The sequence below is a fragment of the Netta rufina genome, assembly GCF_964035555.1.
Source record: "Netta rufina genome assembly, chromosome: 4".
Lineage (NCBI taxonomy): Eukaryota > Metazoa > Chordata > Aves > Anseriformes > Anatidae > Netta > Netta rufina.
In genome coordinates this window covers 4,762,090-4,787,525 of record NC_140127.1, presented here as the reverse complement: position 1 = coordinate 4,787,525, position 25,436 = coordinate 4,762,090, and the positions used below count along the sequence as shown (strand labels likewise).

The 25,436-nt window shown below is 43.4% G+C and overlaps 2 protein-coding genes across 3 annotated transcripts in view; one reads left to right on the top strand and one right to left on the bottom strand.

Moving 5' to 3' along the window:
• MCUB (mitochondrial calcium uniporter dominant negative subunit beta) overlaps positions 1–14,233 on the top strand; it is a 28,235-nt gene extending 14,002 nt beyond the window's left edge. Inside the window, exons 2-8 of one of the 2 annotated variants that reach the window (XM_084285432.1) lie at positions 6,578–6,656; positions 6,949–7,119; positions 10,500–10,604; positions 10,814–10,974; positions 11,800–12,003; positions 13,151–13,267; positions 14,081–14,233. In XM_084285432.1, the coding sequence (XP_084141558.1) occupies positions 6,578–6,656; positions 6,949–7,119; positions 10,500–10,604; positions 10,814–10,974; positions 11,800–12,003; positions 13,151–13,267; positions 14,081–14,158 (915 nt within the window). In that variant the 3' untranslated portion in view covers positions 14,159–14,233. Of the gene's footprint in view, positions 1–6,577; positions 6,657–6,948; positions 7,120–10,499; positions 10,605–10,813; positions 10,975–11,799; positions 12,004–12,500; positions 12,586–13,150; positions 13,268–14,080 lie in introns of those variants that run through there. The other variant, XM_084285433.1, reaches the window with a different exon arrangement.
• A 1,451-nt stretch (positions 14,234–15,684) lies between these two features.
• CASP6 (caspase 6) lies at positions 15,685–23,784 on the bottom strand. The gene is made up of 8 exons (XM_084286754.1): positions 23,656–23,784; positions 22,062–22,103; positions 21,374–21,416; positions 19,826–19,972; positions 19,310–19,386; positions 18,705–18,880; positions 16,841–16,997; positions 15,685–16,222 (listed from the first exon to the last, which is right to left on the bottom strand). Exons 1-8 carry the CDS (start codon positions 23,660–23,662, stop codon positions 15,984–15,986), a joined length of 888 nt encoding a protein of 295 aa, XP_084142880.1. The 5' UTR covers positions 23,663–23,784; the 3' UTR covers positions 15,685–15,983.
• Between the last annotated feature and the right edge of the window lie 1,652 nt (positions 23,785–25,436).

Here is a 25,436-nt window from a genome sequence, read left to right as displayed (position 1 = left end):
CGCTGCTGGCCAGAGGGGTTCGTGCCCAGAGCTCTCATCGTCTGGCACCCCCCTGTGCTCCTCAGCTAGCTGTTAGTGCATTGAGCACGTCACCTGCTGTATCCTTGTGGAAACGTGAATCTCAAACGTCTTTGAAGAGTATTATCAGCAAAAGGCTGAAGGTGGCTCATTGCTTCTCAGAGGGGACGGCTGGGGGAGAAGGAGGGGAAGGAAAAAAAAGAAAAAGAAGAAACAGGATTGTTGTCCTGCGTGCTTTCCATACACTTCCTTACATGCAAACATTTCTACTCTCCTACGAAGCTGAATATACAGAATATTATCGGTGAGGGTATCCAGTATAGCAGTCATCCAGATTTGACATCTCCATGTATGACCTGTAGCACAAAACCAGATCGTTTCTTCTGGAGAAAGCTCTTAAAATATCTTACTTTTTACAGTAACCTTGAGGATATTCTTTTTTTTAGATAGGTCCCTTTTGGGATTAAAGGAGGGGGTTTGGAAGTGTGGACGTCAATGCAGCTTGGAGGAGGATGTAACACCTCACACCGATATAAAAGCACGATGCACAAACATGCTGTTGGCTTCATTCCTCGTCCCATGCTGTAACGAAGCGACCACTGCAGGTGATGGATGTCGCCCAGATCCCTCCAAGTGCCCACACAGAAATCTCGAGGCCTGATGGCTACAGCTGACAAAAAGGAGAAACGGGGTCCCTATTTGTTTTAGGGACTAGGAATAACTTCAAATTCAGTTCAGGGAGCCTGCTGGCCGCAGCGGCCCCGTGCCTCCGTGGCAGCTTGGTGTAGGTGTGTGGGGCTGGAGGAGAGATGCTGCCTCTCCATCACTGCTTTGAGCATCTGGGGATAAGCTGTTCGTGCTGGAACGACGACATCTGAGAGGTGCCGGCGCTTTGGTGGGCCTGGGGAGAAGGGCAGGAGCTTTCGGCTGCTGCTTTCCCTGCCTGTTGCCCCAGCCCTTCAAATAAATGTCCTGAGTGAATTCGCAGAGGAAGAGGAAGCCGGGCAGCTCCTAATTGCCTGGAGTTGAAAGGCTGTGGGGTGAAGAGCGAGCAGCTAGCCTGCAGATTTGCTTACACCCCCCCCCGAGGGCATGGTGAGTGCATCCGAACACGCCATGCAGGGCACACGGGGGCTTTGATCTTCTCTTACTGGGTTTAATTGTTTTTCTTAGGATAATAAGCTTTAGAAAAAGCCTCCGGAGATCTCTACTGCAAACGTGTCTTTGTTCTCTTTGCCTGCTCTGCAGAAAGGCTGTGAAGGCGCAGGCTTCTTGTCCACAGCCCAGACTTTGAAGGGTGGACAGGTGTCAGCGGCGTGGAAGCTGGCAGCATCAGCAAAGCCACAGCCTTTTGGTGCATTTAGATGAAAAGTCTTCTCCCATCACCATTCCAGAAGCTGAGATTTCCACGAGAAAGATAGAAAAGGAAGCAAAAATGTCTTTTCTTGACATCTGGCAGCACTTCGGCGTGTCCCTTGGGGCAGTGGCAAGGTTGGAAACCTCCATCCATGAGTATTTGATAGTGGTAGGTCCTTGGAGAGAAGTCCTCATATATTACCATTGTGGCTTTCGTTTCTTTTTTTTTTTTTTTTTTTTTTTTTTTTCCCTGCTGCCAGGATCTAAGAAATGGCAGCTTCACAGTTCCTGACAAAACCTGTTGAAGTTTCTTATTAGTTATATTCTTAAGTTCTCTGTTTTCTGGCTGTGGATGTTCTTACAGTGGCTGCCTCAGACATTTTCTGACGTTGCCCATCCGAAGCTATGGGAAGGAGAAGGAGCAGCCCTCTGCTTCCTTGCCTTGCTATGCCATTGTTTTCTCTGGTTAATTTTTAACGAGGTTAAAAAGTGTATTAAGCACTCCCTGCGAGTAATTTGAGCGTCCACAGCGGGGTAACAGGATACAGGGCTGGAAAATAAACTAACCACTGAGCTCCTCTGGGGAATTACTCTACAGTCGCCTGTTATGAAGGATGTAAATCTTTGCACGTGCATATTAATACCAACCACTGACAGAGAAAGGCTTTCGATTTGCTCTAACCTGTCAGTTCTTCCCTCCCTGCCTATTTTTCATCAACTGATCAAAAGAAAATTGTAGTGTCCCTTTGGAAAGCTACCTCTGTACAGCTGCCTGCCCGAAGTCTTTGGGCTCACCTAACTGCAGACCTTTAAAGAAAGTGGATGAAGGAGCGGAGGTATGGGTGTTTGTTATAAAGACGTCTTTTTATGGTCTGTTGTGTTTAAATAACTATATAGACAAGGAAATGTTGCTGCAGGCTGTGTGCTGCTTGGCTCATCTGCGGGATTTTAACAGGAGCACGAGTTTAACTGATGGGAAGCGCTCTTCAAGAGGTAACTAAATAAAATTTAGCTGCTGACACATAAGAAGAGTGCAATAAATTATTTTTACGAATGGAAAGAGCAGCTCTCTTTTCTGATTTTTATTTTTTTTTTCCTGTGTGCCACAACCTGTCCAGTGCCTTCAATCCCGAAAGCCCTTTAAGAGAAAAACGAGAGTTGGCTGCAACTCTGGTAAACCTCTCAGTGTGTAAATCTGGCTCCACATCCTTCTGTTGCTTCTCTTTTTTTACCTCGTTTCAGCTGAAATATAGACGAGCTTTTTCCTGGCTGGCAATTTGAAGCATTACTGTTTCTCCTGGAGCTGAGTTGGAGCATTTTTTTGGAGGGAGATATGGAAACAGCTCTGTGCATTAAGATACTCTGCAGGATCTTTGTAGGAAGAGATGCAGCAAGCCCACTTCCTTTTCTCATGGGATCTATTATAAGCATATTTTTGAAAGCAAAGTCCCTCTTGGTACCCTTAAATACTGCAGCATTTCCCAGGCCAGGATTTTGGAAGCACGGCAGCAGAGCAGAGATGCGTTTTGTGGGACAAATGACAAACCCGGTCTGTGCTGACGAATTAATCTTCGGACCTGGAGTGGTGCTGGAGAACAGACGGCAAAGCTCTCGGACGTGGAGGCCTCTGGGTTACTTTTTCAAACTTGGATTTGCCCTGAGGAAGGGCTTAAAAATACTCGGGGACTTCGCAATGAGCTGCGGGAGGTCCCTGGTAAGGCTGAGTCAGAGGAAAATGAGGATATTTGTCATCATTTTTATTTATTTATTTTTTAATTTAGGAAGGAGAAGTACATCCTGAGTACTCCCACGTGTCAGAAGTGCCATCCCAGGGTGAGACGCAGCCTAGCACAGCAGGGTTAGCCCAGAATCTGCGCTGTCTCCTGCGGGGGCCTTGCTTGGCCTGAAGCCTTGCAGGGGACACAGCTGAATCTCAGCAACGTGCCTCGGAGCTGCCGGCTGTGCTGAAGCCGTTGTTGCACGAAGAGCTGCGACCAGCAGAGAAGCAATGTAAGCAAGGGGGCAAATCACTGAAAAGTTGAAGAGAGGGAGAGAGAAATTGTTTTTGCAGCTCAGTCGAGCGCTTGCAAAACGATGGTAGGAGGCTGCTAGGGCTCCTGACACCTCGTTTTCCTGCCTGTGTGATTGCTTATAAGCACGGCACAGAAATCTAGCGGCCGGTATCTCCAAACCAGGCGGTGGTGACTCATTTTAAAAAGGGAAATACATTCTGTGCAGTTACTGCAAACCCGGGCTGAATACAGATTCGTTTTTGGTAGTCGTGGTTGTTCGAGATCTGCCAGCCCAGCGGACTGTGACAGCACCTGCTTTTTTCCTCCTTTCACTTGGTTTTTAACCTTTCTGGAGATAGTTTGGTCTCAGATGGCAGATTGCTACTCGGTGATGAATTAATTGCTCAGTTTGTTTCTCTTACAGTCAGGCTGGAGCCGAGACCATCCAGTATGCAGAGAGAGACCTTCTGGGTGTCTTTATATTAGAGATGAAGAAAAAAATCTACATACAAGCCAACGCAGAAGATAAAAGCAGCTATCTGTAGTGTGTCTCCCCACTGAACAGTGCCTGACGTGGCTTTTGTCCCCTCCTGGCTCAGACAAGGAGGCAGCAGCTGGAGCGGTGCCTTCCCTGCGCTCCCCATCGAGTCCCACCTTGCCCCTTCTGAGCCCCAGGGCTCATCCTCAGGCATCGCAGCTGGTGATTTCCCCCAGGATGTTTCTCTCTCCTCCTGCCCAGGGTAAAACCGTAGCGCTGGGTTGCTGTTGGAAGCCTCGCTGCGAGAGAGGTTTTAATTGCTGTGTGTTTTAATGCAGCGTAATTAAAATAAAGAGCAGAAAGCTGATGCTTAGGGGAGCAGCGCGCCGTGTTAGTGTGCTTGTCTCTTTCTTATCATTGCCTTGGAGAGCAGGAAATGAGAATATGGGACACCACAGCACTGATAATAGCAGGCTGTGGCAATAATTCTTTCCCTAAAGGCTGCCTTGAGGCACTGCCGACCCCACCTCGTGCTGCAAGGAGCAGGAATTGCCTGGCAGCAAGGAGCAGCTTTGGGCAGCTGAGCGGGGACCTGAGCCCTGTGGGAGTAGTACCCCGTTTTTGCTGTTGAAATAACAACAGTATCCTATCCTCCCAGCTTTATACAAGCAAAGAAAACAGATTTAAATACGTAGTTGTTGGCTGGCTGCATTTTGGTTCAGAGTTTTTCATAATCTTTTGGCAAGGCAAGCCGAAATGGAATAAATCAAATGGTGTTCTCAGAAAGTCCACGGGTGGCATATATATATGTATATATATATATATATAATTCCTTTTGCAAGGTAACTTTTTCATGCGAAAAATGCTCTTCTTGTTCTTGCTTTCCCTACCTGCGTTGCAGTTTTATGCAGAAGTTATGGGTTGTGTCTGCCTATGCAGTGCTGGGGGAGGTCGGAGGCTTTCCTGCTGCTTCCTGTAGTGGGGGTGACATTAGCTCCGTGCGTAAAACTGGTCACGCAGAAATTTGAGCTTGAGTTTTGCAGCAGCAGCCACCCAGCCTCGTAAAAGGTTGCTCACGGGATCAGCTCATTTCAGAAAACGGGATGTAGGTAGGTTGGGTGGTTTGCCACTCAAAAATAGTGGGTTTTGTTTGATTTTTTTTGTTGTTGTTGTTGTTTCAAATGATGTGCTTGTTGGTTTGTTTTTGTAGTGCAAAGGTATTGCTGTCCTCGTCTCTCCCCCCACCCTGTTTCTGGCTGCTCAGCTTGGTGCTGCTGCTGCTGTGCCCGAAGCTGTGCTGTTAGCCCTGCAGCGAGCTTGGGGCACGGCTGTTCCTGCTGCCAGCAGTGCTGCTGCAGGCGGTGGTGCCGTGGTCCTGTAGCACGGAGCCTTCCTCCCTCTGGCTGCCCTGACAGCTGCATCGATGCCTTTCCAGTGGCACAGCAGCTGCTTGACAAGGGCACGGCGATTTTGCTGTGGGGGACAGGCGCGGGATTTAATAACTCTGCTGAAACCAGAGACTTAAATCTGGAGGCTTAGGGAGAAGGTTAATTCAGCCCCTCGTGCTGCCCCGTTCATCTACCGAGTGCTTGCAGAGAGAGTTCATTACCAGGAGCTCAGTTCAACGCCTCTGCTCTGTGGCTTTTTCTTTTCTTCACAAATTCTGGTTTTACTGGGTAGCCTGCGTTAACAGACAGTTTAAAAAAGAAGAAAAACTTCTGTATATAAAGATATATATATATATATATATACAAATATATACGTATATATATATATATAAAGATGCTTTCAATGTATCATGAGTGGTAAATGTTAAAGTCTACGGGATAATAGGATTAAATACCTTAACAGATCTCATTTTGATAAACCGAATTGAACGTATTAAATATTTGTAATTTAATACGTTTATATTAGTAGCGAAATATGTTAAAATACATATTCATTATTGAACGCATTGTCTCCTCCATAAACAAAATAGATGCCCCAATGCAGAGCAAAATAAATGAACTAACCTTCGGATACAGGCAGGCTGCAGGTCAGTGTCTGGGGAGGGCTGGGCGACAGGCATCTCGACTGTGATGGCAAAGTTGCATGTCAAGTGTCTGTGTCATAAAAACAAAGCCAAACCTGTAAATATCCCCTATAAGAAACAAGTGACACACCTTTACAGCTGGATGGGAGGCTGCTGAGTATCACCAGGGGCTGTTTTAACCTTCATGCTTCAGGGTCTTCTGTGTAAAACAGATCAAATCCTGAATGGCTTCTCCTTGCTGGTAGGCTGCAGGTTTCTAAATTTGTGTGTTTGTGTAATTGCCTCCCCCAAATGGAGCCTGGTGGTAAGTACGTGTGTGCTCTGTTGCAGGGAAACTCGTCTACTTGGGTGAGGAAATGACCGCATTACAGCGTGTGGTGTAGCTTTTTGGCCTTCTTGGGCTGCTAGCCCATGTGTGTGTTTAACAATACCCTTGTGTCTAAGGTATTTTGCTATTTCGTCGAGGTTTCTGACTGCCTTTGTTGCCTGAAGGTTACATCACACAAATTTCTCAGTGTTGGGCATCCCCGGAGTGGTTTAGCGTGGTTCAGTTGATTTATTCCTGAAAAGTGCTTCCCGGAGGAATGCCGGGTCCTGGTCATCTCCGGGCTGGGTGCTGCCTTTGCCCAGACCCTCCTTGTACCCAAACCTTTCTGAAACGTGCTCCCTGTGTTTGTGCAGCAGGTGCAGCTCTGGAGGCAAACCAGGACCTGGGCGCGCCGGGAAGGAGCCCGCTACAGCACGCTGGTGCCATCTGATGGTAAGGCTCCCGGCGGGGTCTTGGGCAGCTTCCCCGGGACAAGGGTGCGTGTCTCCATCAGCTACGGGGAGAGGGAGATGCAAGCACGCATCTCACGAGGCTCGATGGTGTGAGATGAGGTTAGGGGCTTGTCATACGTATGTTCCAGAGGACATCGTACTGCGTGCATTAAGGAGATGCAGAACGTAATGCTTGGTTTTCTTTATTCATCCTGTACTTCAGAAACAACGTTTAACTTAAGCTGCAACTTCCAATATGTTTTTTTTCACTCTGTTTGTTGTTCTTCTCCCAGAAGTGACTATTAATTACAGGCACGGTCTTCCCGTGATAACGCTGACGTTGCCCACCAGAAGGGAACGCTGCCAGTTCGCTGTGAAACCCATGGTAGCGACCGTGGGGGCATTCCTGAAAGATGTACGGAGAGAAGATAAAGGAATTGTGAAAGCAGAAGTCTTCACAACAGGTATCTCCCATTCCTGCCTGTCTTCAGTTGATTTAAAAAGGAATTCATTCATTTTGTACTTCTCACTTGAAACGATTTCAGTCCTCCAGCAGGTTTAGCATCGTTGCTGCTGGGATGGTTCTTGAAAACTTCCAAGGTTTGCTGGTGTTTCAAATTCAGTGTCGGAGTCTTTTTAGAAAGGCTGATTTAAAATGCAGAATTGGACATATTATAACCTCCCCAGTAGTTTCCTAGTTTCCTCTATTATTATTTTTTTTCTGGTAGCTTCTCTTTGTCCTGCTGTTTCTGAACAAATGAGTCTCTTCTGGTTTCCTTGGGATCTGTTTCTGTCCTTGTTCTCTGTGACTGTTCTGAGAGGCAACCAGTCTGGCTCCTAAGGACGATGCCTGCCCGTTGTTCCCTGTTCTCTGGAGCTGGAAGAATCTGTTTCCCCTACTGCAACTTTGAACTCCTATGTAAAATGTATTAGGAGCTAAGCAACCAGATAATGTGTGCAGTGATAAAGGGCAGCTTTTTGAAACTCAGAGAGGTTTCATTAATCAGCTGGAGTACCATATTTCAGGGCCCTTGGGCTGAAAGGAAAAGGCTATACTTACATGTTAGCATTGATGTGATTTTTCTGCTTGTAGCGTGTTATAATACAAGAAATAACCAGAAATGATTATTTCTGGGGAGGTGTGCAGCCCTTTAACTAAAAGCATCTGTTTCCTCACACCCAACTCCCCACTACCCGTCAAAAAAAGATGGCATATCCCTATTAAAAGATTTATTTTCCGTCAGATAACACGCAGAAGAAGGGATGGGGTCAGGGCAGGTTGTCCAAAGGTTCAGAACTGCGTGCACTCTTCACGTGCCCTTTCTTCCTGCCTGATAGTGCAGGGAGCTGCAGGGACTGAAAACAGACTGGTGCTTCTAGATTAGGAAGCCATGGATCTTGGAGAAGCTGTTTTGGTTGTGTTTGGAAGTTGACTTAGTAAAGCAGAAGAATATCACAGAGAACAACGTGTTTGCATTCTCTAGATCAGCGGAGGTGTGATCTGTGTGGATCCCAGTGCGTGCGTGAGCTTCATGTATGCCACAGCTTGTGCGTGGTTTTGATTTTATGTTCTACCTGCTGGATAGAAAAAGTAGAAAATTCTCTTTAAAAAGATAATTTTCTGAGGCTGTCCTGTATTTTCAGAAGGCACTGCGACAAATCATCACTGTCAGCAGCTGGCTTTTGCCTTAACGGGCAAGTTTTCACTGAAAATGATGCCTCAGGGGGTTGAAGCAGGGCTAACCAGGAACATGCTCCGGCAAACAGTCGCCTCTCAGTACTGCTGTCTCTGCAGCAGCATCCATGAAATAAGTGTCTGTGACTCACTGATGAATCCCATCTTTCGGTGTTATGTCAGGAAGGCTCCACGTTAACTTCTCATTCTGCTTCAGTGCAAACTTCAGTCGGTTGTGAGGCACAACTTGGGCTGTTTTCACCCAGTGTCATCTGTTTAAACCCCCAGCTTTGGAGTAAAAAACCCATCTGCTTTGATTAAAGCTGTTTTTCAGAAAACAACTCTACTCTGTGTTTTCAAGTGAATTGTAAAGGAAGAGATCAGCTCAGATGTTTAATTCATTAGGAAACTGATACTGTAAAGAGAAACAGTTGGTCAAGTGTTCAGAGTTGAATTTAAACATTTATTACCAAAGAAAAATCATGAAGGTTTGATTTAAGGCAGACACTTTTCTGTGTCATTTAGCCATTTAATGAAGCCCAGCCTCAAACAAAAGCATTAGTGCTGTACTTGATGGCCCACTGTCGTTGTCAGCAGATCTGCAAAATTTCTGTAGACAAAAAATATCCTTTTGTCCACATTTGAACACCTGTGCTCGGTGTAGGAATGCCCGTATGGAATTTTCTGAAACTACACAAGCCCTCCTCCCCAACCTTTCCTGCTTTTCAGCTAATGAAAGGCTGGCCAGGTTAATGAATGTGTGTTGTATCAGATCCAGCACAAAGAGCCTGTCTGGCATTTTTTTCCAAAGGATTTTTTTTGCTTAAATGTCACTTGATAAATGTCACCTTAATTTACATGCAAATGAGGTTCCATGTTCTATTACACCGTTTAAAAAGAAAGGGAGGGGGGCAGAATAAGTGGCTGGGCACATTAACGTTTCAGATTTTGGACTGAAAGCAGTAGCCTTCCAGGTTTGCTTTCTTACCCACATCAGGTTGGTCGGGGAGCCAGACGGTGCAGCAGCTCGTGGAGCTCAGCAGCCTCCATCTCAGCAGCTGGGGCCAGGCTGCAGAGTTACAGTGAATAAATAATTGGAAAAACAAACAAACAAACACACAAAATACAGACAGAAACAGCCAACCATGACAAGTTTTTGCAGACAAAAACCTTCGTCGGATTTTGTAGCCTGATGATAATTCATCTCCAGAACACAGCCTCTGCTTTCTGCTCCTGCGCACCCCTCTGCAGGGGTAAGGGAAGATGCCACACGTAGGGAGAGATTTTAAATCCCCTCTGCCCTTTCTTGTTGAATGTCAGGTAGGAAGGGATCCATCTCTCACGTGGATGCAACCTGTTGTTCAAGACACCCCAAGTCTACCAGAGTGCGAATTTTGCTAGGTCAGCTGTGCGGGGAGTGCCAATATTAATCAGAGCCATAACACAAGAGAACACAACATGCCTGTTTGTATTAGGGACGATATCACTACACTTCTATCCATTTTTGTATTTTTTATATATTTACATTCAATGAGGCTTTTAAAAGTAAACCCTGAGCCTCCTTTTCTAAAGGCTTGCTCAGATATGCATTAGGAAATCTCTTACGAGAGACACTTTCTTCATTAATGACCACTATATATGTTTTTATTATTATTTATTATAATAAATAATAAATTTATTTATTATTTAGTATTTGTTGAGTGGGAGTTGCTTGGGGAAATAACTTTTTTTCTTTTTTTTTTTCCAAAATTTCCTGCATGCTTCAGGTCCTTGGCTGTGTGCGTGTTTGTGTTTTGAAGGTCTGCAGCCAGATGCGGTCTCCTTTATCCAAGCAGTTCAAATAGAGATGCTGATATTGCAGAGCATGGTGAAATTAAATGTGAGAGATGTGTGTAACACAGAGGGACAGTCGCATTGGGGTAAAGCACTGAAGACCACCTAGTGAAATAGTAGGAAAAGTAGCAGTAAAACCTAGTGACACTGAGAGAACTGCAAAGTCCGAATGCTACCTGTAGAGAAGGCATTAGGCACACACTCAGTATTAATGTGTTCCTCCTTACTGTTTAGTATCAGTTACTGGGTAATAATGGCAATCATTAGTAAAAATCAGCTAAGGTTTAAGATTATTTTCAGTTGGAATGCTTTATGGCATAACTCTTTCATCCGCAGATGGTAGCAAGGTTTCTGATGCAACCTTGATGGAGGTCTTACTGAGGAATGACTTTAAGCTTCTTATCAACAGCACAGCGTACAGCGTGTCACCTCCTGTAAAAGGTAAGAGCCGTGCTTAATGACTCTGATTATCTCACTTCATCTAGTGAGAGTCGTGGGAAATCTCAGACAAGTGGAAGCTCTCAGGAGAAAGCAATTTCTCTGTGGTTTTGTACCATTGGATGGTCCTGCTTTGGGGGTTGAGGTGGGGGGAGAGAACGGAGAGGGGCAGATTCTTGAAATGTTTCATATGACAAACACTTTCCCTTCAGATAAGCTGAGTAGTGAGCATGCTACTGAAATGGAAGATGTCAAATCCTTGATTCACAGACTGTTCGTGGCTCTGCATTTAGAAGATCACCAGATCAGGAAGGAGAGAGAATTGCTGCAGAAACTGGACCATCTGAAGGAACAGCTGATGCCTCTTGAACAGGTTGGAAGAAGAGGGTGGGGGGTTGTTAATTTATTTATTTATTTATTATTACAAAAGCATTTCCTCGTATCAAGAGTAAGTCCTGTGATAGAAGAAGATCGGCGTGAAAGGCTAGGGTGTGTCTTCTGTGTTTGTCATGCAAACAAAGTCAATTCAAATTCAATTCAAATAATTTTCAGTTCAGTTTTTTTTCCCTCTGGCTTTCTGTGTGTGCTCTGGGTAGAAACCACAACACCTGGACACATGGCTAGCACTGGGGTTGAGCATCCACTTTGCTGGCTGAGTTCTGAGTTCATTACAGAAAAAAACAGAAAAATGGTGAGGTGAAAATCATCTGTGGTTTAGGATAGGGTTTTCTGTGTCACCAAGGCATCAAGGCAGATTGTATGGACTAATGGTTGCTGTAATCCAAGAGGAGAAAGCATAAATGTTGATCTGAGGCAGGTTATGGTAACCAAACTTGAGCTGAGGAAGCCAGAAAGAGCCTGACAGGATGGGCAGAAACTTTTCCTGGGCTTCAGACCTGCTGTGTGAGGACCAGCCTCAGCATCAACCAGAGCTGCCTTGAATGATAAAGAGAAATCCAGCAGATGTAAATCTCTAGTAGTGGGGAGGGGAGATTTAGCAGCAGCATCTGTTGGTGCACAGCAGCCAGGAGGTCTGGTTGCCCTTGGATTTCAGTCCTTGTCTTACTTGGCAGGTTAAGTCACTAAAAGGAGAGTACTGAAAAGGGATCCAGCCCAGCAGGAGTAAATGCAGTGCAACTGGCGAGCAGCTCCTCAACTACTGTTTGTTTGAACAGGGTCCTGTATTTCTTCTCCCTAGATGAAAGCCAAAATCACGGACAGTGCAGACGCGAAGACCTCCAGGCTTCTGTGGGTTGGCTTAGCTCTGATGTCAACACAAGGCGGAGCGCTGGCATGGCTCACGTGGTGGGTCTACTCCTGGGACATCATGGAGCCAGTCACGTACTTCATCACTTACGGGAGTGCCATGGCTTTCTATGCCTACTTTGTTCTTACTAAGCAGGTGAGTCCTCCTCCTGGAAGTGTCTGGAGTATTGTGAAGAAGAACTGATTCTGAAAATCATCATGTTTTGGGCTCTGATGAAAACATAGTTTGGTACGAAGCCTTGCCATAAGATGAGGGCTTGTTTGGTTTCTGATGGGATCTGAAGTCAAGCCAGGTGCTGTTACACGTGCACTGCAGAGCACCTGTTGAGCAGAATTACTGCTGCCTGTAGGACTTCATAACCTGGGGAATGAGAAGGGATGAATGAAACCTACCTTTTATTTTAGATCTTGGTAGACCGTTTTCACTAGTAAGTGGCACCTGGCTCGTAGCTGTAAAGGGAGAGCAGCTAGTAGTGCTGTGCCAGCTCATGAGCACTGCCTTACAGCTGGCCAGGAAGCAAGGCACTGAACAGTAACAATGAAAAATACAAAACACAACAGATGTTAACTGAGCTGCGCAATACAGGCAAGTCCTGAAACCCTGTAAGACTTGGTTTCTTTTTCCTGTTGTAGCTCTGTACGTTACTCCCAAAGTGGACATCTGGATGTCTGACTGTGATACAAAACTCTGTTTACTAAAGAGTTATGTGGAAGAATAACTACTGCTTCCTTCCACAATACCAGGGGATCCACAGACCTCATGAGATGTCAGTTTCTTTTCGTGAAAAGGGAAGATGTGTCAATTCTTACGACCAGCTGTCTCTGAATTTTACTCCTCACTGATTTTTAAAAAGGGCTGAGGTATTCCTACTTCATGTATGTAGATATACATAAATCTCTAAATACAGAGATTACCACTTGGCTTTTCAGAACAGCTGTTGGCACCTTTTCTTGAGATAGAAAGTCTTGGAGAAATAACTGTTGAACTTTCTCTGCCTCCTTGGAAAGCCGTGTCCATTCACTCCGGTGGCTTCAGTCATGAAGATTAAGCTGTTATTATGATAGAGAATTCCTCTAGACGTGATAAAAATGATTTCTACCACGTGTCTTAAAAAGGCTGCTAGGGGCACACCTCTACATGTACCTCTTAACAGTACATGGATTGTGTGTGCAGCTGTGCACACACCTGTTGAACTGGATAAACCCTGAAACAGGCTGAATTTTTCTGACCTCTACTGGTTTTTCTTGCTAACCTCCTACCTGTGCCCCTCTTTCTTCACCAGGACTACCTTTACCCTGATGTTAAGGACAGGCAGTTCCTCCACTACTTCTACCGGAAATCCAAAGCCAAGCATTTCAATGTGGAACAGTACAACAAACTAAAAGAAGACGTAGCAGAGGTATTTAAACACAGTCCTTAAAGAATGTAGTAGCCTCTGGGTTAAGACTTTTTCAGTAAACTCTCAGCTAACAGAAATTGACCTCAAGGTTTGTTGCATTCATTGCTTATCAACCAGTCTGAGCTGTTTAACCATCCAGCGCTTGCCACTGACGTGTAGGCTGCTTCAGTGCGTCAGCAGAAAGGGAGACTGCACGAGTGAAAGTTCAAAAACGTTAGTTTCTGAGCCCTGCACACCTGCTCTTTCCATACTTGACTACGTTGCATTCCCAACAGTTCTAATAGAATATTAGAATTCTAATAGAGTTCAGCATTTGACAGCTTAATGCTACTCCTTTGGTAAAAGATTTCCATCTGGTCTCCTGTATTGTAGAAAAGGTGGTGCGTGTGCTTGGGAGAAACAATTTGGTCTTTGTGAAAAAAAGTAAAAAGAAAAAAAAAAGCAGATCCTACTCCTCAATTCTTATTTTCCCATCCCATCTCTGACCCAGCGTTCAGCGTGTCATTAAAGAAAATTGAAACTACCCCTAATTTTAGTTCAAGACCTGTGGTTAATGGTATTGTTTCATGAGTCGAAGTTGGCAGAAGGCTAGGTAGTCCAATACTTTTTCAACAGACTGCGAGTATGAGTTTTGTAATTGTAATTTCAGGAAAATAATCCTTTGGGGAGGGTGGGGGGAAGGTGGTGTAACAAGGCATACCCTGCTCTCTGGAGACGGGCTGAGTGACCCGAGTGTCTGTAAATGTTCAGCGTCCTCCATTTGATTCATCTGGTTTCTTGCACAAGACCAATGTCTTCTTTCTCGTGCTGCAGGCAGAAGAATCCCTGAGGCGTCTACGCCAACCTCTGCACCTGAGACTTCCGATCCAGGAAATTACTAACAAGGACTGACGTTGTTTTGGTATACGTTAGCATTGTTCTTTCAAACCTGATGTGAACGTTTAGTTACTGTATAGAAACTGGATATTTTTGACCACTATAGTTTTGAAAATTACAATAAATATCTATAAAAATGATTTGTCAGTTGATGGCTTTATTTTGTTTTCCTTTGTCTTTATTTGCTCTATGTTTTCAGTCCCTTAAGGAAGTTGCTGAAGAAAAGTTCTTCAGATATTTGTCAAATCCCTTCAGTAAAATGGAGGTGTTCTGCTTCCTGGTAAAAATGACAGGGATGTTTTTTAGAATGAGGGCTGTCTTTTTAGGACCATGACTGTAGCACAGCACTAGCTTAGTAAATAAGTAACTCTTGTATTAAGTATTACTGATTTGCTTTCTCTTTCCTTTTCACTAGCTCTGTTCTCTGATTTTGTTTGTATAACACCACTGGTGGGGGTTAGACTTGCATCCAAAGTAAGCTGTTTGTTTTAGTCAATGTTGCTGGAAAAGTGACATAAATCAAACTCATTTACTGTAAAATTATTTGTTTTATTGTTGTTTTTTATTGACAGGACTTATCAAAACATTCACACATACATGATTTATACAAAGCTTCAAAGTAGCCCTATTAAGCCTACATATCCGTGACTCAGAACACAGGATGCAGAAGGACTTAAGTAAAGCAGAGCCAGTAAGTCAATTATTTTATACCCAGGAAAGTGGATTAGGCCACTTTGCTCAGCTCGAGCTCTCCATCACGCCCCCGAGTTGAGCACGTGTACCAATAATGTAAAAACTAATTAAAAAAAAATAAATGATAATTTGCTTCCATTATGTATGGAAGTACTTGGTTATGCACAGGATTGAAATTACTGATGCTGCAGTTGCAGCAACCTGAAACATCTCATGGTGACAAACGTGCTGTCAGTTCTGTATGCAAAGGGACAGTTACAGCCGAGCTCTGGAGCTGAGGGGAGGCAGAGGCTGATCCAACACCACGGCCTGAAGTATACAGGTGCGTACACGTTGTAATTTACAGAGCTGCTAAAGATATCCAGCAGAGTTGTAAGCGACCCTGGACCCTATAAATGATTTGCTTTGAGATCTATACGAGATGAGCTTTCACCGCCATGGAGTGTATTTGTACCCGAAGTTGTGGTCTCACTTCGCTACTGCTTGCTTTACTCCTTGCAAAGCACCAGCAAGCTTTAATTTTAGCACAAATGTAAGTGATGTGCAAGCAAAAGAAGCACTTCATTTGCATTAATAATGAGTTGCATTCAAGGAATTAAGTTCCTTTTTAGTGTTGAGAGAAAAGTGAAACAAAAAAAGTCTTAAAAAATCATCCTTGATAAATCAATAAAAACTGTAAGGCGGATACAACCGCACACAGATTTAAAAAAAGATGTCTTACAAATATATTCCCTGTAAACAGTGCTCTTTGAGCAAGAAAAGTTAACCTAACGCAGTATTTAAAAAGGTTTGGAAATAGTAAAAAATGTGCCATAATAGTAAAAATGTGCCATAATTAGAAAGCAAGCAAGCAGAAATCTTACTTTTTTCTTTAAAAGTTATTTACAGTACCAATTCCAATGAAATCTGAGCACCTTTTACTAGTCGTGCACCAGTCGACTTTTCCCGTTTTCCCTGAGAGGCACAGAGCTGTAATACTATCTTTAAAATCACTTTAAGAATTTAGAAACGATTGCATATACCAACTATAAGGTTTGATCTCAGTGTTTTTGCAAATAATTGTATAGAATATTTGTCTCCTGATCTAAGGTAGTGTTTTCCTCACTCCTACAGCCAGTATTAAAGACTGGCATTGTTGATCAACAACCTACTTAGATTTTGGATGAAAATACAATTTTTTAGTTAACATTGAGGCAAAACAAGGAATCTGTTTTTTTCCTATAGCATTGATGTCCTTGCACACATCCACTTTGCGATGCGATACTTTCCTGTTAACCACAGTAAGAAGCTCTGTGAACTCCAAGGAAGAGCCGTGCTTCCTCAGCGCCTCACACAAATCCTGAATGTACCAGGAGCCATTTATGGTTTCACGGTGAGAAAAGTAACCTGTTGTAGAACATAAAATGATACTCGGTTTTAAGTAGCCATTAAACATTAACCCAATAAACATTAACAAGTTACTCCTTGCTATCCCATTAAGTGTAATCACTGAGATTAATAAGGGGTGTAAATCGTATCGTGTCAATTACGCAATTTTTCTAGAAACTGTAGACAGGAAATGTCCTTGAGATCACTTAAGCGCTTAGCCAAGTGGAGTGTGGTTCAGGGACGGGTCCACAGGACTGTATCTGCGAGTTGCAAGAGAGCAGATGTGACCGAGGACAAAGATCTGTGGTGGACAGGGGGAGACAGTCATACTGCAGGGAAACTAAAAAGCCACCAGCATACCACAGTCTTAGAGAAAAGGGAAATGCTTGCTGTCAGCAGACAGCTCAGCAACAAGGCTACGATGAGAACGCCTCTGCTTGGCAAATTAACGGCAATTTTGATGGTTTGTTTTTACTTTTTCCTTAACATATGGGGCTCCTTCTCAGACAGACGTCACTTATCAGATATGCAAAACAGATGACCTGGAACTGTACTCGTTTTGGCTGCAGAATGAGGAAGTGTTCAAGCTTGTTATTGAAGTACCAGACGCACCCATGTAAAATATTAGAACTTTACCTTGTGCCACGGAATAGCACATGAGAAAGTCTGCGCCAGCAGGCAGGGTGTAGACACCAGCTGCATCCACCTCAGTCTCATTAACAATGGCTTCTTCTCTGCCGTCTACTGTATCCTGAACAATAACTGGATCGTCGTGTTTATCACCTCGACATGCCTGGTGGAGAGAGAAGGGTCATTCTGCTTTCACCTCCGTGAAGATCACTGTTGTTACTACGATGCTTTTAAGTCGAGGGGACACCTATTCAGTATGTTCCAAGTTAACCGTGACTGTGGATCCATAAAGACCCATTTCGATCTCTAGCAATTAAGATCTCAGTGATGAAGCCCACTAAAAGCTCTGAGATGATCACGGAATCATTGAGATTGGATGGGGGATCTCTTGAGATCATCTCACCCAAGCCTCTTAGCTCAAGCAGGATCAGCTAAAGCAAGTTGTCCAGGACAGGACTATACCCAGCTGGCTTCTGAGCATCTGCAAGGATGGCGGGAAGCTCTACAACCTCTCTGGGTGACATCTTCTGCTGTTTGACCACCCCACATATTTATTTATTTTTAAACTAAGATTTCTGTGTTGAGATGGGGTTCCATGCATTTTTTGTGCCCACTGCCTTGTTTTGTCACTGTGCACTGCTGAAAAGAGTCTGGCTTCCTTTTCTTCCTTCCCTCCCATCACGTATTTATATACACTGATAACATCCCCCTGAACCTTCTCTTTTTTAGGCTGAACGATCTCAGCCTCTCCTCGTATGAGAGAGACCCTCCAGCTCCCAAACCATCCTCACAACCCTGCACTAGACTTGCTCATCTAGAGAATGGATCACCTCACCTAACCTTTTGCCTGCACAAGCATTGAATAAATGCTCTGAAGCACAGCCATCATCATACACTGTCTAGCTGTTAGTTGCAGGATTATTTTTTTTGGTGAGAAGTCAGTAAATTAACCTGGTATTATCAGTGTTGCAGAAAAAGCTATACAGGGAGAATAAGAAGGTAAGAACACACTTAAAAGGTACAAAGCAGGTAACAGGCATTAGTTAAGAGATATCATGTAAGAGGAACGTGAAAATTATCTTTCCTTTACAGTGATGAAGTTCTGTCCTTGCTGTTTTCTCTGTGATTTCCGAAGGTAAATGTTACACTGATTGTTCTTTTTGCTGAAAAAAGAACTCAGTTTATCAACTGAACTAAGTTGATTTGCTTTTTGATTAGTGTATTTTATAAATGTTTCCAAGTACTACTTGTAATATGAAATATGCATATAGTTTCCATCTTTGGCATCAGATTTAAAAAAAAAAAAAAAAAAAAAGCTAGATGAGTCCTAATGAAAAAATTATTATCGATATAGTGATTTTTGTAGCAGCCTTATGCTTACGTCAGCTTTCATTTGAAAAAAAGGTAATTCTTAAAATTACTCTATGAACAACTAAAGTACAGTCTGGTTCTCATTTGAGTTTGCTAGTTGTAACCTGGATAAGGACAGGCTGAAGCCCCAAGTCACTTGGTTTGACCCCATAGCTGGCTGCTGCAGACAGGAAGCTGGACCACAGGCCTCCTGAGATCCCTTCCAACTTGCACTATCCCTTGAATGAAGAAGTGAAACAGGAGATTACGAATGGGTTTTATTTGACTGCTGAACACCAGCCGTATTTCTGAGCCAATAAAGCCTTAAATTGATTCTTTAAATTCAAATTAAATTCAAATTCAATTTAAAAGAGACGCTGAGTATTGATCGTGGAATGAAAAAATAAAAATAAAAAGGAAACTCTCTCTTATATAAAGACTATTTCAGGAAAAAACGATTTGTCTATTACAAGAAGATGACACGGGTCAGTGTCAACTCCATTAAATTCAGAAACCTTACCTGAATGATAAAGATCTTCGGCTTTCCTACCAGACTCGGGCACTTGTCTCCCCTGAACATGTTTGTGATTGTCTCAATTTTGATTTGGCCATCGTATGCATAAACGTGATCATTCTCACCGTGACTCAAGTATACGCAAACAAAGCAGTCAGCATCGCTGTGGTCATCCTGAGAGGCTGAAATATCAAGCAGTGTTTAGAGGACTAGAAAGTAATCTTCAGGTGTAAAAAACATGGCACATTTGTATCCTATGATTTAATCTCAGATCAATTGTTTTTCAAACGAACCCTACTTTCAGATAGTGCAATACTGCAGAGATGTGAAGGTAAAATAATTACACATGGCTGAAGAGTCAGGCCACTGAAAGTAAAAAGAACATTAATAACTTCTAGCTGCAAGTTAACTTCTTTCAGCTCTTAGCAACTTTGTTGGTTCTGCCAAAGATCACTTACATTGCAATAAAAGTGTCTTCAGTCTAACACTTTATGTCCCTTTACTGTTAAGCAATTCCACTTGTGCACAAAAAGTATTTTAAGCTAGATGAACATAATGAATGGAAGAAAAATTCTGCTACAAATAGACATAACCAATATATAGTCTCCTACCTTCACGAACTTTCTGCAGCACATCACCTGCTCTCAGGTTCTCAAAATCCCTGACTTCAAATCCAAGGTCTGTCAAGCTGTTGTTAAAACACATAAGCATTTGTAAAAAAAAAAAAAAAAAAAAAAAAAAAAAAAAAAAACTTTTCTCAAATTATATGTCAGTTCCTACCAATTCAACTGCTTTCACTGTGAGAGAACGAATACTCATGTTTGCGTGTTATTTATGAAAAAAAAAGAAAGTGAACTTGATGTTGGTCTCAAACGCGTGTCCAGTGCAGGTGTAGTACCTAATGTTACTTTGAAGACCCTCTCAAGTCACAGGACTTGTGCCAGCAGTTTCTGTGACTAAGAGGAACGTCCCTTGAAGCTTTTTTTATTATGTTTTTCTTTGCTGAGGTTGCATAGGTGCTTATGTCCGCAAAATATTTTCTTCTGTTCTTAAACATAAGATTTAGGTAACTGCTTATTTCTGAAGTTTACTTTTTTAAGCTTTGGTGGAGAAACCAAGTTTCTTACCTGCGTTTCAGATTGTTTCTGTCCGCAGAAGTCCCGCGTCTTTCTGGCAGCATTAACTGCCAATAAAAGTGTTCATGATTGAAGATCAGTGCAACTCCTCTTCTTCGATGGGTCATTTTGTATTGCTCTGCAGGGTCATACATTTGTCTGTTGCCAGGGATGGAAAATTTTCTTGATGAGTGAGTTAGTGGCTACCTGAATTCCCTTCCTGTATTCCTGCTGGCTGAGACTTTTGCAGTTGACTGGAGACTTTGAGAATCCAATTTCAGAAATGCAAGCTGTGTAATATTATAGAAAGAACCTAAACCATTAGGTCTTTCTGAAAACCTTGGACACGTTAAAAAGTTCAGTAAAAACTAGCACTGGGTAGGTTAAAGGCTCTATCAGGTAGTGTTGAACAGTTTCTCTACAATGTATTTGCATTTACAGTTTTCAGGAGGCTGTCGTGTTAGTAACACAGTAAGCCATATAAGAGAGGTTCAGATTTGGCTCCAGTTCTCCACACTATGTTTAGCTAAACATTATTTTAGCATAGTTCGATGGTACATATGTATTTATTTGGAATTCTAACTGTGTGAGGTTTGCTTCAAGATCTAAATAAACCGAGTGCTGCATCGTAAGCCATAGACTATGTAGTGTACAGTGGCTGATGAGGTGGTATACACACTGTTTGCAAGAGGAGAATGAGTTGGTAGTATTTACCCTTCCAAAATAAAACCTCAGATGATACAAATGTTCATCTAAGTGTTTAGCAATGAAGCAACAAAGCACTAAAGCTGAGAGACAGTGCTGGTACAAGCACAAACAATCAACCTAGTTTCTAGGTAGAGGAGTTTTAAATATTAAGGCAACAAATAAATAGAGTTCGGAGCAGCGTTCGATTTTATTGTTTTATGAGCACACACAACATAGATGTCTGTGACAGCATGCTATGGACTGTACGCCTGGACCCAAAAGGTCCCTTCCAAGCTTTGGCATGGATGTGTTTAGAGGGACAAAGCATACAATCTTGCTGCTTCTGTTGACAAGAGGCAGTGGTGCAGGGCAACAGAAGCTAAAGCACTTTTGGTGATAGCCCTGGCAACAGATAAGGCCAGCGATACAAGTGTACAGAATGACACTCCAGGTCATGCTGCCCTAGAACTGTCTGTAGGCAGAGCTTTAATATTTGGCATGCTACTGCTTATTTCCTGCTATGTTCAGTAGTGGTGCAATTTGTGGAAGAAGTTCAGAACACCTGCCTGCAGAAGTTACTTAAAGATCACAGTTTATTCCAAAATGCTTTTGTTTCACTGCAGAGTGACCGAAGTGTTTCATTAAGTATTTCTACCTCTCCACTTTATTATGAGCACCTGGTTAATAAAAATTTTTGTAAGATCTGTGGCAGAACTTAAGAATAGTTCTGCATCTCATGTAGTTAAAACTAGGAACATATTCTATAAATGGGTAGGGTTGAATGAATAATCCATTCACACTCCTAATAAAAAGTAGGCAACTTTCAACTGACTTCAGTGGGTTGTTTCTCTATCATTGCCATCATAACTTTACCTTTTATCAAGCGCATCTACTTCGGTGATGTTCTGATTTCTGTCTGTTAGAGAGATTTAAAAAAAATCAGTAAGAGCAACAATTTTAAACTGGGCATCCAGCCATAAAGTTTAGCTGTTAGCGTGAACCAAAAGCTCATTCACACATCAGCTGAGAAGGCATGCAGTTTAACAGCTTCATTAGCATTTGTACCCCAAAATTTTGCAGGCTGCTCTTAAAATTCTGACCCCAACAGTCTGAATTTTAGGTGGTCAAGATGTGAATGTTTCCTATCTAGCTATCTATCTATATAGCTATGTATTCATGTTTGGTTTGGTTTTGTTTCAGTGGTGCTGTTGATGCAGAGCTGAGTGTTCTCTTTGAGGTTGGGACTCAGCATATCGGTCACAGAAGGCAGTATAACCATACATAAAGCTAACAACAGCTGAAAAGATGCAAGATTGGTACCTTTTCTTCTGCCAAGCTATATAGATATATGGATCTCCAGTAGAAGAATGCAAATAAAGGTAACGCTGTGGAAACAACAGGGAACACGCACATGTTGGGAGGCTGTAAAACTGAAGACCTGCAGATGTTTAGGCCAAAATATTTAATCCTTTTGCTTAAACATCTCTGTAGGCTATAAAATCACAGCTCCTTCTACTACCACTGGAGACTAACTACCCCATTATGAAAGCTATATACTGACCTGTGGTGGTTAATGTAGATCTGCTATCCAACTGAACATGGCCTGCAATTAAGACAGAAAAAATACATGGTCACACACACACGTGCATATATTACAAACTATTTTGTATACATGATACTAGTTGTTTTTTTTTCCTGTTTTTTTTTTTGCATCTGACTAAAGTTTTTTGCAAAGTGAACTAATGTATGTATGCACTGATAGAGAAGAAAAGTTCATAAAGACATTAGAAAAAACTTGCAGAAATCTAGAACTGACTTTGGAAAGCCCCTATGTTGAACTCCACAGCAAAGGAGACCGGGGCACAGCTCAACGCGAGTCAGCATTACTATTTACTTTAAGCATTGCTATTTACATATAAACTTCCCCTTTGTAAATATTGATTATGCTTGCAAGTGTTGGGTTTTAGAAATATCACCAGTGACCCAATGCAGAAGGAGCTATTTCAGTTTGCTTGAAACAACACCTAGGTCAGATTAACAACAGAAATACTGAGTAATGAGTATAGATAAAGTGTAGCAACAGTACCTGTGCCTGTGGTTTTGTTTATAATATGAGCCAGAGAGCTGTATGTTTAAATTGACGTCATATTTTCGCTTGTGTACCTGAGATTTGTCTGAAGCTTTTGCCTCAACTTAAATGGGGGGGGGGAACTAAAGACCCTAACAGACCTTAAAAATGTTACAGTCAAACTTTTAGACAGAAAATGCTGACATGCAGATATAAAAAGACCACAGAATGCCTGGGCCAAAGGAAATGCGAGAAGGATGTGTTACTTGTTCTTTTAGTTCCGTTTAGTCGGTTAGCCTTGAGCTTCTTATTGCTGCTGCCACTCTGCAGCTTCACTCAAGTACATACTACTTAAATATATATATATATGAAAAACTTTCTGCTTGTCTCACGCAGGCTCATTCTAAAAACTGTTTGCTCGCAATGGGACTACTCGCCTTAAATCCTGTGGACTGTTTCAGGGGAATCCAAAACCAGGTGGGCACTGAATTCACCCTGGGACCTGACAGCACGTTTTCCTGGCTACATTTTAATCTCATAACGTTTCAAAGAGACACTTGGAAAGGCACAAAGACTCTACAGCACGCCTGATGGCATCTTGGGGAACACAACACACACTGAAAATGCAACCAAGGAAGAACCAGCATGTTGTACCCCAAGGGGAGCTTTGCCTCCTGCTACCAAAAGGAGAATGCCAAGGGCTGCAAATTTAAAACATCCAGTGCAAGGTTTTATTATGTGCAGCAAAACGATAGTGCCTTTGTTTAAAGCCTAGAAAGTGTGGAGTATTCCCAAAGAGGGGGGCACCCAGAGGAGCACCCTTCACCCTGAGGGGTGCAGCCCCTTCCTGCTGCCTGTCCCCCCGCACCCGCCCCGGCCCTTCAGGTGCCCGGCTTCAGGCGCAGGGCTCAGCACCCAAGCCCGAGCAGTGCGGGCAGAAGCCTTTCAAGACAAGCCTCGCCTCACCGAAACCGAGAGCTCCCCTCCATGAGGCTCGGGCCCCTGTCCCGGCTCACCCCGGTCCCCCCCCCAGAGAAGCCGCTTTAGGGCCCCGGGGCGGGCGGGCGCCATTCCGCCTCCTACCTACCCGACATGGCGGCCGCCTCCGAAGGACGCGGGAGGGGGGGGAGAAGGAAGGAGAAGCCTTCAGCCTGCCCCCGGAGCCCCGAGGATGAACGGGAGGAATGGCTTCCTCAGGATGGAGCCCGGAGTCTGCTGAGACGTCCCCTTCGGCGCCGGGGAGGCTCTCAGGACCGTGCGAGGGGTCCCCCTAAAGGCGCGGGCTGCTTCCTTCGCCTTGAGGCGCCCGACATGCGCCCTCCTCGGGGCGCCCCGGGCGTGAGGGGAGCCCTATGGGGTTAGGTTGGAGTTGGGTTTGTAACCCCGGATTGTTGGTGCAGCAAATCGCCCTGGGTCGTGGCTGAGGAGAGAGCCAAGGGGCTGACAAAGCCTGCCTGGGTACCTCCACAAACGCCCATCTTGTCAGCCCCTTCCTTCTGGGCACCCATCACCGGGTGGTGACAGAGCCGGGATGGTCTGGGGACAAAACCAGCCTTCTGTAGCAGAGTTTAGGAGATTTGCAATGCTGTGGGTCTGAATTTCAGTGCCCCTAGGGTATTCTTAGGCTTCTGGAGATCAGCGCTGCTACAGGCACCGAAGGAGGTAGGTGTAAGTGTGAACAAGCTCCTAGAGATCCATGCTGCTACAGGAGGTAAATTCAAAGGGGGATTTGGGGTATCTTTACCTTGTCGGGCTTGTTTTACACAGGTTTGTTCCGTGAATAACATGGTTTAGACGAGGTGTCTCCCTTTTGATGGAGCTAGGGGTGTTTTTAACTGCCTTTGCTTATTTTTCCCTTGTTTGGACTTGGCATCCTCAAGCTGCTGTAGTCAGCTAAATCAAGATAGAATTGTTTAAAATGGTTTTGTGTGCACTTCAGTCAAAACAGGATGCTATTTTATAACAACATCTTTCTTACACTGTGAAACATTTAGTCTCTTAGCAAGCAGATTCATTTCTTTTTCAAACTGCAGCCCCCAGACCCCTCGGCTCCCAGCAGAGCTGCCCCTAAGCCCCCAGCTGCAGTAACTGTGTATGAAGGAGCAAACAGAGAGCCTAAATTTTGGGCTCTGAAACAGTTCTGTTCAGCAGTTTGCATTCACGTCAGCCATATTCCTTAGCCCTGCAGTTAGCTTAGATCTCAAGAAGCCCATTTTAAGTAAACATTTTTTTTTTTTCCACTTTGTTTTGCTAGTGGCTAAGATCATAGTCAGCCATTGCGTTTAGCTGAGTCACCAGTAATTTGAGCACGCATAGGAAGACGGAGGTAATGTTTGACTCTGGCGTGCATCTCCAGCTTATTTTAATTTGTTTTTGTTATACCTGCACGTACATGTTTAGAAAGTCTTGGATTGTTGCAGTAGCTCCACTCTAAGTGGGTATTTTTTATTTATTTATTTATTCAGAAAGCATTGTGGAGGTATCAAAACTGCAGATTGAAGAAGGTTGTTAGATTTTGGACGTGCTAGTCCTGCTCAAGTAATCCAGACAGGCAAAAGAGCCTGAGGGACGTATTAAAACCTGTAAAAAATAAAAAAAAATCACAGAGACATTTGAAAATAGTGCTATTGCCTACATGAAAGCACACAGTAACAAGCCAAATGACAAAACTGCAATATATATATATTTAAGTTGTTAAATCACATGAGGGTGATATCTAGGTTTCCCTTTGGCATTGTAACCTGTAATATGTTTCATATAATTTGCAGGAAACTATAACCAAGGATTTCTGCTACAGGCAAATCTTAGGCAAAGACTCCCTCAAATATAAATGCTTCCTTTGGTTTATTATCAGAACTATTAACATGT

Coding starts and splice junctions, on each gene's coding strand:
- CASP6 (XM_084286754.1), bottom strand. Junction 19,973..21,373: donor GTAGATGCGCTTGATAAAAG/GTAAAGTTATGA, acceptor CCCTGGCAACAG/ACAAATGTATGACCCTGCAG. Junction 16,998..18,704: donor CGAAGATCTTTATCATTCAG/GTAAGGTTTCTG, acceptor TCTCTCCACCAG/GCATGTCGAGGTGATAAACA.